The 15,175-nt window shown below is 49.1% G+C and overlaps 2 protein-coding genes across 2 annotated transcripts; both read left to right on the plus strand.

Moving 5' to 3' along the window:
• Positions 1-7,315: 7,315 nt before the first annotated feature.
• Positions 7,316-9,171, plus strand: AtWU_10576 (uncharacterized protein; the record flags this gene model as incomplete). The annotated part of the gene is made up of 6 exons (XM_035505680.1): positions 7,316-7,351; positions 7,405-7,609; positions 7,669-8,091; positions 8,149-8,331; positions 8,396-9,085; positions 9,155-9,171. 6 exons carry the CDS (start codon positions 7,316-7,318, stop codon positions 9,169-9,171), a joined length of 1,554 nt encoding a protein of 517 aa, XP_035361573.1.
• Positions 9,172-10,619: 1,448 nt separating this feature from the next.
• AtWU_10577 (putative leucine permease transcriptional regulator (SAC3)) lies at positions 10,620-14,639 on the plus strand (the record flags this gene model as incomplete). The annotated part of the gene is made up of 6 exons (XM_035505681.1): positions 10,620-11,150; positions 11,224-11,403; positions 11,460-12,420; positions 12,568-13,530; positions 13,586-13,930; positions 13,993-14,639. 6 exons carry the CDS (start codon positions 10,620-10,622, stop codon positions 14,637-14,639), a joined length of 3,627 nt encoding a protein of 1,208 aa, XP_035361574.1.
• Between the last annotated feature and the right edge of the window lie 536 nt (positions 14,640-15,175).

Here is a 15,175-nt window from a genome sequence, read left to right on the forward strand (position 1 = left end):
ATTTTCTTTTGTACGAATGTACTATTTTGTTTGTCTATCATGGCGCTGCCCCTCGCTAGATATTATTATTTGCTGGACGTTCTTTGAAGGCCGTCGCCCACTTGCTTTGTAGGGAGGGACCATGACGTAGCAATTCAGTTGTTTCTGTTCCATCATCAGCCTGGAACCCACGCCGCGGGACAAGCATCGGCTGCAAGGTTTCCTTATTCATTCCTGCATTGCAGCAAAACGTTGTCATGAGACTACTTAATAGGTGCCACTTTCAGTATACATACTACTTACTACTGGATATACATGTGTAAACTGGTCTGTTCATTAGGTATCATATGTAAGTGGCATGTCCATTTGATCACGACGAATATCTTCTTCAGGTATTTCTGGACCCACCGCACAGTCCCTCCCCCTTCCCTCCAAAAGGCCCCAAATTATCCTGTCGGGATTAGGCGCCGTAGGTCTCACTGATCATGCCAAATACGGGTATACCGCGTGAGCGGGCATCAGCCCAATGTACCAAAAGTAGTTGCGGGATGGTCTGCTTATCGCGGGTGAATTTTTTTTGAATGCTTGGAGGTCGGCGTCTGACTTACTAAGTACTAAGGATCCTACTCTGTACAAAGTAAGTGGACGGACTACTACTAGTTAGCTCCAGGAACCGACCCTCCCCGCTCCTAACAACCGCCTCGCAGACCGTCAGGCTGACCGGCTGTGTTTCCAGTTATCATCGCAGAGATTGCCTTACCGGGCACCAGTCTTGAAATTCTCCGAGGAAGTTGTCCCGCGAAATTCTCAATAATGGTGTAACTTCAATATTCAGCCAGATACATGCAGTCTAGCCTCTCTTTACCTAGGAGGTTCCTGGGTTAATATACTTAGCCCCCTCGTCTATCCCCTGTTGGGGCATGGTGTGCTCCAGCCACTTCCGAAGCCCCAGTAGCTGAAATGCTGAGTGGACAACCAGCATAACAGAGTAAGGGATTTCCGAGGTCTGACAGGTCCTCTACTGGCCAATCAGCGGGGCTAATCTCATGTTTAATCTCCCCTGCCCCAGCATGACCTTTTCCCCCCCACCTCCCTCCTCCCCTCCCTGGTGCCCTCTCCTCTTCCCCCCACTGTTGTCGTCACATTGCTACCCTCCATCGCTAGGCGTGCAAAACACCCTACGAGTCCCAAAGATCGTGACTGGAGGATCGACCCCGTCTGGATGGTAACTATTTAGTACCTACCTTAGGCACTTCCATTTTCTGTTCGGTGCAGAGCGCGAGTGATTAGTGAAGGAGACCGGCCTGCGTAGCGGTAATTGCGGCTTATATTCCTGACAGTGCGGGAATTATGTCACCGATACTACCATACTGGGAACGATGGCGAGAGCCCAAGGCATATCCAGCTGGGAGGGGTGTTTGGCCCAGGCGGGAAGAAGACCGGTTGCTACCACATAGCCGTCAAGGCAAATCATCGGATCCAGGCCCTGCAACTGAGAAAGCATTGGTGTGCCCATATGCATCTATGCCGTCCACGACCGAGGCGATATCGTGGCGGTGAGTCTCTCCCACCGGTTCTGCCTGTAATCATGGCCCGTGTAGCACACCGTTCAATGCAAGGCGCCGTGGCTCGTGTGCAATTGCCGCTGCCACGTTGCGAACGGCGATAGCATCTAATGCGACTTGATATGATGGCATTGCATCACAGCGCACCTCATCAAAACAGTCAGGATATTTGCGAGACGGTAACTGAGATTGGTGTCGGTATTATGAAAAGGTCTAGACTCGGGTTAGCCGGCCAGGAGGAATGAAAGGGGTCACCTGCCCGCTTGGCGGTCACTTTCCGAGAACCAGGCAGACAGGGATGACAAGCTCCTCCGCCCTAAGATTGGCGTGACTATTTTCGTGATGTTTTAGCTAGTGCTCAGCTCGTTGGTTCTGGTCAGAGAATGTGTTAGTAGTTAGGCAGTCAAACAGACTACTAGAAGCCAGTACTTCGGGCAATTGCTCGGGGAATAAGGGAATCTCGCCCAAAACGCAACGGGTATACTTCGGCCTCAATTATTGTCATTGTGAGGAACTCTCTGTGGGGACTGATGACACCGCCATCATCTTTCGCCAGATTGTGAACTTGTCTCCTGTCACACTATCTTATCTTGTTGACTGAATATTCGGGCCCGTCCACGACGATCGTCGAGACGGAGTATTCAATTCGGATATCGGCTCTCCTTGCTATCCTCAGCTGTTCTCCATTGGTCAAGGAACAAACAATGAGGGAAAAAGAAAAATTTTTCTGCAGTTGTTTGTCCCTGGCATGGTTCTTTTGTGCGCATAGCGAATTCTGTACGTAAGTGACCGTCATGGTTCTGAATTAGTGTCAACTTAGGTGCTGAAGAGAAGACAATCATCGTAACCAAAGGGAAGGTACTTTCGTAGACTGATTGGACGCTACACGAGGCGTTTGTTTGATTTTGCTTGACTGACTGACTGACCGTGATCTAGAGGTACTCCGCACGACTAGACATTGTTCTTGTCAGCATTGACACTGCTGATTTCCCAGAAGGGAAAGTGCACAGACGAACGACAATCTTAACCCCGTAGCAAAGTACCGCCCGCCATTAGTTAGATTAAAGTCTCGGGTGGACGTGGTCTTGGATTGGCCCTAATAGGGGGTTTGGGTCTCTGATCTGACGTGAAGCCACTATATCGGGTCCTCTTATCATCGTCGCCAATTCCACGGTTCAGGTACCTGGGCGCGGGAGCGTCGCAGATAGAAAGTTAGATCAGCAGCCCGAACATTCGCTTAATGTACACCGTACTTACTTTAGGGAGGAAGAAAGTCTTCGCTCCGGGAGGTACTTGCACAGCCCATCTGGTTTGTTGTTTCTGCTATGGCTGCTTTCTTTGTCCGGTAAAGTGGTGGCGTGTTACTAACATAGCTCGCGGCAAAAATGATCGAAAGCCAATGGAGGAAAGGAAAGATTTAATTGTATGATAGAGGGTCTCTATAGATTGATGTGGAATCATGGTATACCATACTAAGCATCCAATGGCTATCCTCTGGGTACTGTGGTGCTTGTGCGGTGCTAAAGCATTAAGCTACTCTTGAATTCCAAATACTTTTGTCATTGTGGTCCCCATCTACCCCAGCAATCGGAGATTATTTACGACAGGTACTTGCACACTAGGCGTTATAGTTATATTGCTTTCCTCTACTTCTGCTGTAGTAGTATACCCCGACAGCCCACATCAGTAGGAACTAAGTACTTAGGTTCCCCGAACCTTTTGCCTTACATCCTGACGGCTCGGGAAAGCTCCTCTACTAACAGCCATCCACCCTTTCACCCCCTCAAAGCACTACTACTTCGTACTGTCTCAAGTTAGCTCATTCTTCCGTCTCCAGTCCCTTGGGCCATGCGCAAGCCAAAGCTCCTCCAGACGGTAGATCGTCCTGGTACGGATAGTATCCGTAGCCTGCTATTGGTCCACCTGCCACCGGCACTAGTTCGGGGCACATCTCTCTAGATCCGCTATTTGATTCTTCGCAATTTTCGTCTATCGTAATTTGTCAGTACATGTAACTGGTGTAATTTTTTTGCCTCATTGCTCTGTGTATCGTGTCATATTGGTCTGCCAGACTGTGTTTTTCACATTACCATACTTCTCCATGTACACATGGTGGACCAGAATAATCCATAATGGGCGTGGCTTTCATTTTAAATTGAATCAAACAAGGACAAGCGAGAGCTTCAGTCCGTGACAATGATGACCCTGGCATGGAAATACAACTCATGTGACGTCGTCCTCCGGACTTGGTATCTTTGGATCAACCAGCCTAGTATGAGGACCTATATGCATCCGGTGCATATCTTTCTGCACAAAGGGCAGTCAGCTGGTGGTGGCGGCAACTCGGCGAGTCCGATATCGATCACCACTTCAAAGAAGTACTCTCAGTTGCAGTCATGATCAAATGTTTCAGATGCGCATAAATGAGCGCACTTGTGAAGGTTGTTACACATGTGCGGAGTACATCGGTAGCGAAATTCTCCTGGAAGTCCTGCTGATGACCCTAAGAAGAGGAGGTCGACGGTGCCGCGCGGATATGATGTCCATGGCTGACAGGAATGGTTACTAACTTGTGGATTCGTACAATCTTATCGGACACTCGCTTCGACTTCATCAGTCTTACCGAGAATTCAGGTCATACATGGTGTTCATCTAGAGAATCAATGGATAAGTATGGGCTCCGTATCTAGGTTACGCCGTATACTCCCGTGCTTCAGATGATCTCCTGCTGTCTGGCCCAAGCGCGAGCTGGGTGGAACGGCCCTGACGATATGCGCGGCCTGTGCGTAATCGGGATTCCTTGTGTTTTTTTTTTTTTTTTTTCCCACCCTCAGTATCCGCTGAGTCCTATCTCAAATACGTTCTTGTCATACAGAATATGCAGGCCGTTCGAGGAGAATGGTTAATTAGGGGCGTTTTCCGTGATTTACATTAGAGCCGAATATGGCCCGTATCGCATGTTACTACCTATGTACAGGGGTATGGATTCCATATTCCATACACTTTGCGCCAACTGTGGTTTCAAAATCACTGTGTTGGCGATGGACACTTCATTGTACCAATGAGTCCTTGCCACTGTTACCACAGCAGTTGGATATTCTTCATACAACTCTGCAACCAGGGATGGATGAGAGACAAGTGCAGACGTTTCCCGAGGTTTAAATGGTAAATACTGGGTTGTTTACAGAAACGTCCAATTTTCGTACTCTGTACATGGACTGAAATGACGGGAAGCGCGTGTCGCTGGCGAAAGAAAACCGGTTCCAGTTTGGTGGGTGTGAGATCTGCCAATCATGACAGCCAGTTGCGAGTGCCAAAAGTCCCGCGCTGAATCGGCCTGCCGGGAACGCCATCCCTGAAAGTAAGTACTTTACTTACGGCAGCTATTTACTGTTACAGTGTACACTGTCAGAGTATCCGATTGATACTAAGTCATTCAGGTCTTTTGGGTGGCGGTTGGAGTTCTCCTGAGCCAACTTCAACGCTAGTGAACGGGCTAAGTTATCATTATTCCTGCTAGCACAAGTCGTTTTAAACAGATAGTCATGAAAGATCGGAGTGAGGGTTGGCAGGCTCTCCCCTAGTCCCTCCCCGTTCTTCTTCCCTTATTCGGACAGTGTACTCCGTTAGTACTTTCAGCCCAAGCCCATGGTATGAATACGCCTTCCGTAACCTAATAGTACCATCTAGTAAGTAGTACTCCATAGTGGTGGGTAAGTAATTCTCGGTCCCCCTCCTCCTCCCGCCAGCTGCCCCAGCACTAGCGAACCTCGATGATCATCAACCCGCTCAAGAGGACGACTGGTGGGGATTGTGTAGTAGTGGTAAGTAGTATTACTTGCGCAACTGAAGATATCTTTTAGTAACCTTGGAGTCAGTTCGCACGAACCTCAAGCTTCCTCAGTTTCGTAGTTCTCTCGGTTGTGGAGTTCAATCAAATTATCGATGCGCCACCGGGTGTCCTTGTGAGTGGCCCGCTCCGAACAAAGCCCTGGGCCAGCTGCCACAGCCCCGACGGAGTGGTCGATCTACAGATAGTATTAGTCAGGTAAGTGGTCGGGGTAGTTAGTTAAAGTACGTGCTTTAAATGATGTTTATCTTCAGAAGAATCGAAATGCTTTGTCAATATGATGATGGTCATTTCCGTGAGGTGGGACGGGTGGGAAATGCCATCTTAGTTATTTCATCAATTTTATTTTGTGCCGGGACGATAATGATGGAAAATGAGGGTAAAGAGGTATGTCCCAGCCGATGGAAAAAAGAAATCAAGAAATAAAACATTTCTCAAACGGGAAAATACAATATGCGGAGGGGGAAAAATAAAAATAAAAATAAAATCCAGGAATAAATTAAAATAAGTGACGATAATAATAAAATATTCTATTATAACCGAAAGAAAAAATAAATAATAATAAAATAAAATAAAATAAAATCAACCACAACAGGAAAAAAAAGAGGGCAGTATTTTCCCCCTACTACTGCACGGCCTTACCAAAAAGACACAGCGGCATATGGGTAAAATAGATTCTATCCATGCTTTTCTAGAGTAGCAGCTGTCCGTTAGTGTTTCGGCTTGATACATTCAAGGATTATCCATGCTGCTGGGATCCCACCACACGTCCCCAGTGCGATGCCAAATCGGGATCGAGAGGATGATGGCCCGAAGGGAGGGGAGGGGCCCCCCCGATGCACTGCGAAAGTGGATTTGGGTTCTTTTGTTCAGATGCAATCTCGATCCATCAGTTACTACTATCTAGCAGACAGCAGACAGGCTGGAAAACCTGAGACGTCCCCAGTCGTCAAAAAGTCCAGTCCTTTTCCGTTCTTCCTCTCCTCTCTATACTTAAGGGCCTCAAGATCCAGATCCTTTGCCTGTTCCTGACTTCACTTTTCCTCCATCACTCTCCTCTCTCTCATTCGTGATCGGATCTGCATAGTTCTGGCCTCGCTTGCTTCACATCTCAACCGTTTCCGTTACTATCAGTAGTCGGCCTTAACTATATCCTCTTCGGCACCTTGTACTACCTAACATACATCCACATCCACATCTTTGTGTCACCGTCCTTCTTCACACTATCTCGGCGCAACGGCAGAAGTACTTTGGGTGATCATCGTTCCTCACGGGAGTACCGGGTCTCGATCGACTATCTAGTGCACCAGTACCGGTTGTTAGCAGATTCCCTGCACGCTACTATACCAATAGAACGTTCAGTTACTGTTTGCCAGCCATCCGGTGGTGTTTGATCTTGCGGCTAGGTGAGTAGTAGCTGCTTGCTATGCAACCCTTTCCCAACATGTCCCTAGCATGGAGGATGCTTGCGTGATAGTACTTCCTGTCTAGCACACAACTGCCTCTAACAGTGGTTGGGAAATGCATGCTTGTTTCCTTCCAATAGACCACCTCAACGGCTGGTCCTTAAAGAAATACAAACTCTAACTAGCTGGCAGACGTTGACAGTGCACCATAATTGCTATATCTGGGGCATTGCAGCAGCTCCTTGACCCATACACTTAATCACCAGACTCGGGAAACGCCTACAAATCGAGCACATTCCCCGCCACCTTCCGGAGACTTATTGTTTCATCCTGCAGAGTCATAAGCTTGACTCTTCCTACCCATTTTGAAATCGTGCTTAAGAGCCGGTTCGTCTCCAAACGCATCAACCTCGATACATACCCCCGACATTTGTGCAGGTTTCTGCCCTAGGGCCACTATGGTATTCAACTCTCCTCTTCCGAGGACAGGGCTTGGGAAAAGACCCTCGTCCGCCATGAAAGGCGACGGTATTGGATGGGAGACTGCTCCTGTGAGTAACAAAATACAATGTGGTATTCGTTTACTAATCCTAGCCGATCAAAGACTATGCTACCCCCACCGCGTACATCGATCAATCTGCCCTACGCACACTATGCTTTGATATACTTGGACCACATGGGTAGGCTCCGCGTGTCGGAGTCGCCATCGATCCGTGACAATCACGCCACTATCTTCACATCCGAAGTGCGAGAAAACTTCCTGGAAATCCTTGGAGCAAGAGTCGGATATCAGAAGCCCCTACTTCAGAGTAAGTACATTCATTCCATAGGGCTGGTATATAACATAGCTAACTTTGAGTAAACTTAGGCATCAACCCCGCTGCACTGAGCTATGACCGCCCCGACGATGCGTCTTGCCACCGCCATGGTAAGAGACGTAGACTCCACGTTGAAAGTCCCGTTCCAGTTACGCAAAACCCTCGTTCCGAATTCCCAAGTTCGCCGTCCGGCGCTGCAGTAAACCGGATTGCACTTGAAGTCGGTGATACCGATCGATTGGAACAGTACTACACGATTTCTCTGAGACACTTCCAGCAGGTCAACTGCCGCGTTGTTGCAAAGGCATTCATCAAGTTCATCGAGCCGCGCAAGCAAGTAAGGCATCCCTATAACGGAGGCAGGCCTAAGCCCGGAGCGCCCCCTGGCACCAAAGGCGACCCAGAGAAGACGAAGCCTGAGTGGTGGCCGGCTGGTGTAGTGCATAGGGAGCCAGATCATCTGAAAAAGGAGGGTAAGTGGCTAGTCTAGTTTTCTCTTACGGATCATCGATACTTACAAGGCACAACAGAGAGAGTTGACCTGTTGGTCCATATCGTGCGCAAGCTTGGTCGCATTGGAGTCACAGCCGATAAACTGCTAGAAATCGCATTCGACTGCAGAAGACAGCTCAAGGAACAGGAGAAATTCACGATTATTGAGGAGATTTTCAAGGTACGAAAAATGGAGGAAAGATACGAGCGAGGTGAAATCGGTAAGTATCCCTCACAACCCTCATAATCATCATTCGAAGAAGGTCGAGGCTAAACTGGTGCTAGATGCTTCAACCCTCGTATACGTGATGGATCGTGAAGCACACCCTAAGGGTGACAAGGACGCCGACTCAGTCGCTGGACCCGAGGCAAAGACTGAGCCAGAGGAGCCAGCAGAAGCGGAGGAAGAGGTCGCGACCCCGACTCCTTCAGTTGAGGAAATAGAAGCGACATTTGTCAAGGAACCCAGCGACATGCCAGTGCCTCAAACTATGCCTCTGAGAGAGGGAAAAGATCCGATTTTCCCTTTGCCGGGGTCTTACAATTTTGGAGAGCCAGCGAGACAGGATCAAACATTTTTCACTTCATCGGGCGACTACACCGGTAACTATTCCAGCGCAATTATTGAGGATCCCGCCACTCAAGGATTGATCACACCTATCGAAGAGGCTGCCTCGTTCGAATACCTGACACAGGCTCCTTTCCCGGACGCCAGCACTGCTGAACACCACGCAGCAGCAGCAGTGCCAATGCAGCACTCCGTCAGCCAATATGACCACTGGGCTCCATCCTTCAGGGAAGAGTTGTATAGCCCTTTGGAATATGGATCTGCGGCCAGCCACGGCCTTCCAGAGCCTCGTATGCACTATCCGTTGGGATTTGCTTCCCACCCTGAGGAGATACATGGCATGCCCGATTTTACTCGCGATCAGCATGGGTATATGGAGCCGATGGGCTCGAGGGGACCCCTATACCGTACGGGTTCTTTGAGTCATCCACACTTCACTCATTCTCACCAATGCTGATTAACGGCGAATTCAGCAGTCGCGCATTGTGTCTGAGAGCCAGACAGTCTGCGGGAAACTCCACTTCACGACACGTACGACCATGATGAGCTTTTATCCTTCGAATCTTAAGCATTTCCCTTCTTCTCGTGCTTGTTCCCAGGTGCGATATGAGGTGGCTGCTCTTTCATTGCCTGAGTGGACACCTCTTTTCATTATTTTTTTTTCCTTCTTTGCTTTTGATTTCTCTCTTTTGTCTTCTGCTTTATGGGATGTTTCATATATACTTATATACATATTTCACGGTGGTCAGCACTATCCGACAGTGTATGCCTCGCGGATCTCCAGGCGTCCAAGAGGATAGTGGACGAGATCCGACGGCGGGTGACCTCTCAGGGGTTCAAGGCACATCTATGTTTTTGGGTTTATTGTATGTTTGCGGATGAATAGACTTTGGGAAGCAAGGGCGCTTGGGCGCTTATGGAGAAAAGAAAAATTCCAGGTGGGTGGGTGCTACATGGGAGCAGCGAGTCTTTTAGTTTATGGAAATTTTTTGTGTGTGAGGCATGTGACAGCAGCGTTTTAGCGTTTGTGACGATTTTCTATCTGTGGACTCAAAAAAATCAATCTATTCCTTCCAACAATTTGGTTCTTAAAGCAATTTGGTAAGAATAGCCGTAAACTCAAATGAAGACAATCTAGTAAAAGTCAGTTAAATTCCGACATTGGACATATTAGAGTGTTTGCAATAACAACAGAGTACCAGACAACAATGTACCAATTAGGGGAGCTCCGATCAGGCGCGCGGCAGTGGCGCTTGCGCTTGAACGGGCTTAGCGTGCATTGACGCTGTCCCGCAGATGAATCGGAGCTTCGCGCGGTGGACTGAAGACATGACACTCCTCCCATCACTACTAACAGCCAGTAGTCCGTCGCTGGTCTGTCCCGTCCTGCATTATCCGGCATCTGAGCTTGTTGCATTCGCAATCGTGCGCTCAGCTGTCGCTCGGTTCCTATAAGATAGCGCTTCGCTTTGTATCGGAATACTCCACGCCTTTGGAGGTCGGGGAGTCCAGGAGCTCGTACTCCATCTTCTCTCATCCATCGACTGCTGCCCTCCAAGTTCCAGTCAACGAACCTCTAAAGGTACCGCATCACTCGCTGCTTACTCTCGCGTCTCTCGCTTCTTTCAACATCTTCGCTTTCTTTTCATACAGTTTTCGTGCCTTCGCGATTTTCCTTGACTTAAATGATATCATCGCCATGTTGTTTCAAATGTCGTCCTGTCTTTACAAAAGCTGACTTCTCCGTTACGCGCGTGTCAATGGTCTTGCACAATAGCGCTATATAGCTTTACGATTTATCAACCTACGCCCGTTTCGCGAACGACCTCGTTGTCCGCATCTCGCTCGGAATCTCTGTTCACGACCCCACTCAAGAGCTCTGAAGATCATACTGTTGGAGGACATTTGGTTTCGTCCACGTTTCCGCTGTAACACGGCAAAATGGCCGGCCCTGTAAACCCCTTTGCTGGCCTCGGCCAGAAAAATGGGCCAGCCGGTTCAGCAGGACGTGGACGTGGTGGACCATCTGGCCGACCTTATCAAACCAAAGCCGCTAATACGTCACACGAAACCAAATTTCGAGGCCGGGGCCGAGGGGCTTCATCAGCAACAAGGTCTGGGCGGGGGCAAGGAAGGGGCGCTGCCTCAGCGAGCAATACCTGGCGCAACAAGTCAGATTCACCGTCGGGTTCTGTAGGACCGATTACCTCGCCTTTCGCACAACTTAAGCAAACGGCACCTGCTTCGTCGCCCTTTGGCGGCCAGACATTGCAGCAGAAGGCGTCTCCTACAGGATTTGGAAAGGCCTCGCCGGTGCCGTTTGCTGCCCCCAACTTCGATGGCAATGGCGTCGGCTTCGGTACGGGTTTCAGCCAAGGGCCCTCCCACCAACCCTCGCCTTCCAATAACGGATCCAGCGTTCCCGTCGAAGAACTGTCGCATATGAGCAGCTATACCGAGCGTTACGAACAGGTCAGTTATGATTGCAATAGTCGGATAAATAAATTGCGCAAGGGTTTCCAAACAATACTCATATGTCGAACAGCTTAAACTCGCTAGAACCAAGGAACGGGAAAAGGCCATTAGGGAAGGGCAGATGGCAGATCCAAATCAACCGACTTCCTTGAATCAAGCCATTACACCCGTAGGCACGTGTACGAGCATGTGCCCTGAATTCGAAAGAGTGGAACGTATCGTTCAGAAGATGGTCGACAAAAGCGAGAAGGTACGTCTCGTTGTATCCAGTCTGTCGCTAACATCGTACTGACCCCAAGTGACTAGTTTCTGCATCCCGCAACGAATTCGCTACAGAATATGGAACTGAAGATGCTAAAACGGTTCAGAAGATCCGCAGCCGGCTATGATGAACAGCTTCCGTCAGACATTCGAACACCCAAGACCCTCCTTCAGACCATGAACTACCTCATACGGCACGTCATTGATGGGCCCGAGCCTCTTGGACTTATCCATAAGTTCGTATGGGACCGAACTCGCTCAATCCGTAATGATTTCTCTGTCCAGCAGCTCACGCAGGAGGACCATGTGAAGATGGCGGTAACATGCCTGGAGAGAATTGCTCGGTTCCACATCATATCACTACATCTGCTGTCGAGCCCTGCGAATGATGAGCCTTTTGATCGCCATCAGGAACGCGAGCAGCTGAACAACACGATGTTGTCACTGATGTACTACTATGATGACAATAGAGGCCGGATCGCCTTTCCGAACGAAGACGAGTTCAGGGCCTACTATATAATCTTTTCGATTCATGACCAACGGCCTGATTTGGAGGCTCGTGTCCAGAAATGGCCCGCGGAGCTGAGGAACTCACCCCGGGTTCAAATCGCCCTGGAATTGTTTGCTGCTGCCGGGAATACATGGGAGTATCAGGGTACTCTCGATGCGAAGCGGCCAAACGCGATCGCGCAAGGCTTCTACGCACGGTTCTTCAACATCATTGATTCGCCGGGTGTTTCCTATCTCACAGCCTGCGTTGCAGAGATCTACTTCAACCACATGCGTCAGACCGCTATTCGATCCATCTGGAAAGGATACTGTCGCTATCCTGCATCCCAACAGCACAAGAACGAAGAATGGACTCTTGACGAGCTGACGACAGTTCTTTGCTTTGATGACCACGAACAGACTATCAAATTCTGTGAAGACCAAGGCTTGGAATTTGCCGAGAACGCCAATGGTGATCTTTATCTTAACTGGGGCAGTCGTCCAATTGATACAGTCGGTACGTTTTGCTTTCGACAGCGCTTCTGCTTCCGAGATTTCGTCAAGTGGCGTTCGCATCAGCATCCACGGATGGCTGCTATCTCCCCATGACAGTTCTAATAGGAAACTACTACTTAAACTCGACTAACTGTTCACTGCCACACAGCCTTTCAGCCGTCGTCAGATCATTCATTCTCGGAACAGCATGTTGAGTCAAAGCGTGCAGGCAGAACACTAGCTGCCATCATCCTTGGCCTCAACATCAAAGAAGCTGCAAATCTCGGAATGGTCGATATATCTCATTTGTCCGAGCGCATTCCTGCGTTGCCCGCGCCTATGACTACAAATGATGATTCGCTTTTCGTGAGCGACGATGATAATGTCTCTCAACCGTTCAACTTCAAAACGGCTGGGTCTCCTTCACAAGAAGAGAGCCCACGCGATTCGCCGAGCTCTGCATCTAGCCTTCAGAACGCATTTGCGGGATTTTCGCAGCCTGAAACTTCGAATCCACCGGCTTTTGCGTTTGCTCCTAATCCGACTCCACAACCATCACAGCCCTTTGGTACGCAGCAACAGACATTCTCGTTGCCATTTCCGCCTAGTAGCACAGCCAATGCCTTTGGGGTACCTACAAGTGTACCTTCAAATCCTTTCGCAAATGTTATGCAGTCCTCCACCCTATCGAAAAGCCCTCCGAAAGAAAGTATCACAGCCTTCACACCTCCGCCCGCAAATCAACAGCCGAACACCCTCTTTGCCCCTGCACCGAGCCCAGTTGCATCACAAAACACAGAAAAGCCTTCCGTATTCCCTACTACCACACCTTTCAACTTCGCGAATGCCGTCAACTCTACTACCGCCCCGACATCACCATTCAGTACCCCTACAGTTTCTTTCGCCCCAAAGTCCGACCAAGCCAACGTAGCGGCTGCTGGCCAGCCCACACCTACGCCCTTTAGCACATCAAAGGGTCCGTACGCGTCAGGGACATCTAACTCGATCTTCGGTTTCTCCGACGAAAGCATAACTTCTGCTGACGCTATCCCCCCTCAACCTCAAACAACGTCACAACCTTTTGCAGCTGCATCACCGCCATTTACGAATACATCTGCCTCGGAGAAGCAAGGTATGTCTTATCCCGCTTCATTTTTGTCTTGATCTATTTCTAAACTGCTTCTCAGAGCAATCCCGCATTTTCTTCTCCCCGCCGCGTCGTGTGCCAACCGACACCGCGTCCCAGACCCAACTGGGCAGTTCGGCAGTCGAAGAGAAACTATCAACCCCCTCTGATGAGAAGACCGCTGTTCCTTTCAAGAAAGAGGTCTCGCCTGAACCGTCAGTCGCAGAAGAGCACATATCACTCCCAAACAATAACACTCCCATTGAGTCGCTGCACTCATCGACTGCACAGGAACCGGAGGCAGCGAAGCCCCCTATTGACGGAGAGCGTTCAGCCCAGCCAGTTGAGGTGGAAAAGGAACACGAGCCTGTATCTGTTGAAACGCCCATTGAAGAACCATCTGCCGGTCAGTCCCTGGTCTCTTGAGCTTTGTACTGCTACCGTGCCGCTAATCAATTTTTTTTACAGAAGCTGACGATGATTCGCGGCGTTCTGCATGGTTATCCGCTCTGAAAGGAGCTGCTGACAGACGACGAGAAACTGTGTCTAATGGACGTAAGCGAGTCCACGAGGAGCCAGAAGAACCAAAACTCGTGGAAAGCGGACCTAAAGCGCAGAAACTGCAAAAAGCCGAAGTGCCCACTCCGCAGAAGAAGTCCATGGCACTTGCATCTACGAAACCTTTACCAAAGCTTCCGATTCTGGAACAGATCGAATCAATGACCGCCAGAAAGCCGGTGGAACCCAAGCCCGAGGCGCCGAAATCGATTCAAGTTGACGAAGATGAGCTGCTTTTATCTGCTGCCCGCATTGCCGCCGAATCATTAAGAAGTGGACCAAAGCTCCTCGATGGGTGGTCTACATCCTACGAACCCCGAAGCTCTTCCTTCAGTCCCGGGGCTAGTTTATCCTCTTCTGTTGCATTTTCCAGAAGCCAGTCCCCCCAATCATCATCCTACATCAATGGCTATGAAGTCTCGCTAGCCCCAGATACAGATCTCGGACTTGGCCGTACGTTGTCTCGAACAGAGCAACGAATTCGACTGACAGGAGCTAAGGGTCTGGCGTACAAACCGTTGGATTTCACTCCTGACAAGAAACGGAGATCTCGCTAGACCGGCAGTATATCTTAGCCCTGCGCATCCTCTTCCTGTTCTTTCCTTATCCCTGTTTTCGAATCATATGCAATCTGCTCGATCTGCGACACTCATCTCATCTGATTTCATTTCACCTTGAAGAGACCTACCGTGATTCTGGCTATTCAGTTCATTCCTATACCACTGCATTCAGCATCGGCGTTTTGAGGTTCATGTACGCCTTTATCGTGTCTACTTTTCTTCGGGTTTGTGGTTGGAACTGTTTGATTCGAGATTCCACTATGTCTCAGAATCCTGTTGAAATTGGCGCTTTATATTCCACCGCAAGTTGAAATAGAACCAGAATTCTCTATACCCTTACATAGCATACCCTTTATGCTTCAGTCAGTATCCGAATCTTATTTAAATGTTCTTTTCATGGATGATATCTCTAGCATAACATCAAGAAAGCGGTTGAAATTCTATGAGACATTTATGGAAGAAGAATGTCTTCCGTTTGCTATAAATTTCAGTTAGTTTCAGGATTTTTCAAACCTGGGTTGTTGTGATCGAGT

Source organism: Aspergillus tubingensis (assembly GCF_013340325.1).
Source record: "Aspergillus tubingensis WU-2223L DNA, scaffold_13, whole genome shotgun sequence".
Lineage (NCBI taxonomy): Eukaryota > Fungi > Ascomycota > Eurotiomycetes > Eurotiales > Aspergillaceae > Aspergillus > Aspergillus tubingensis.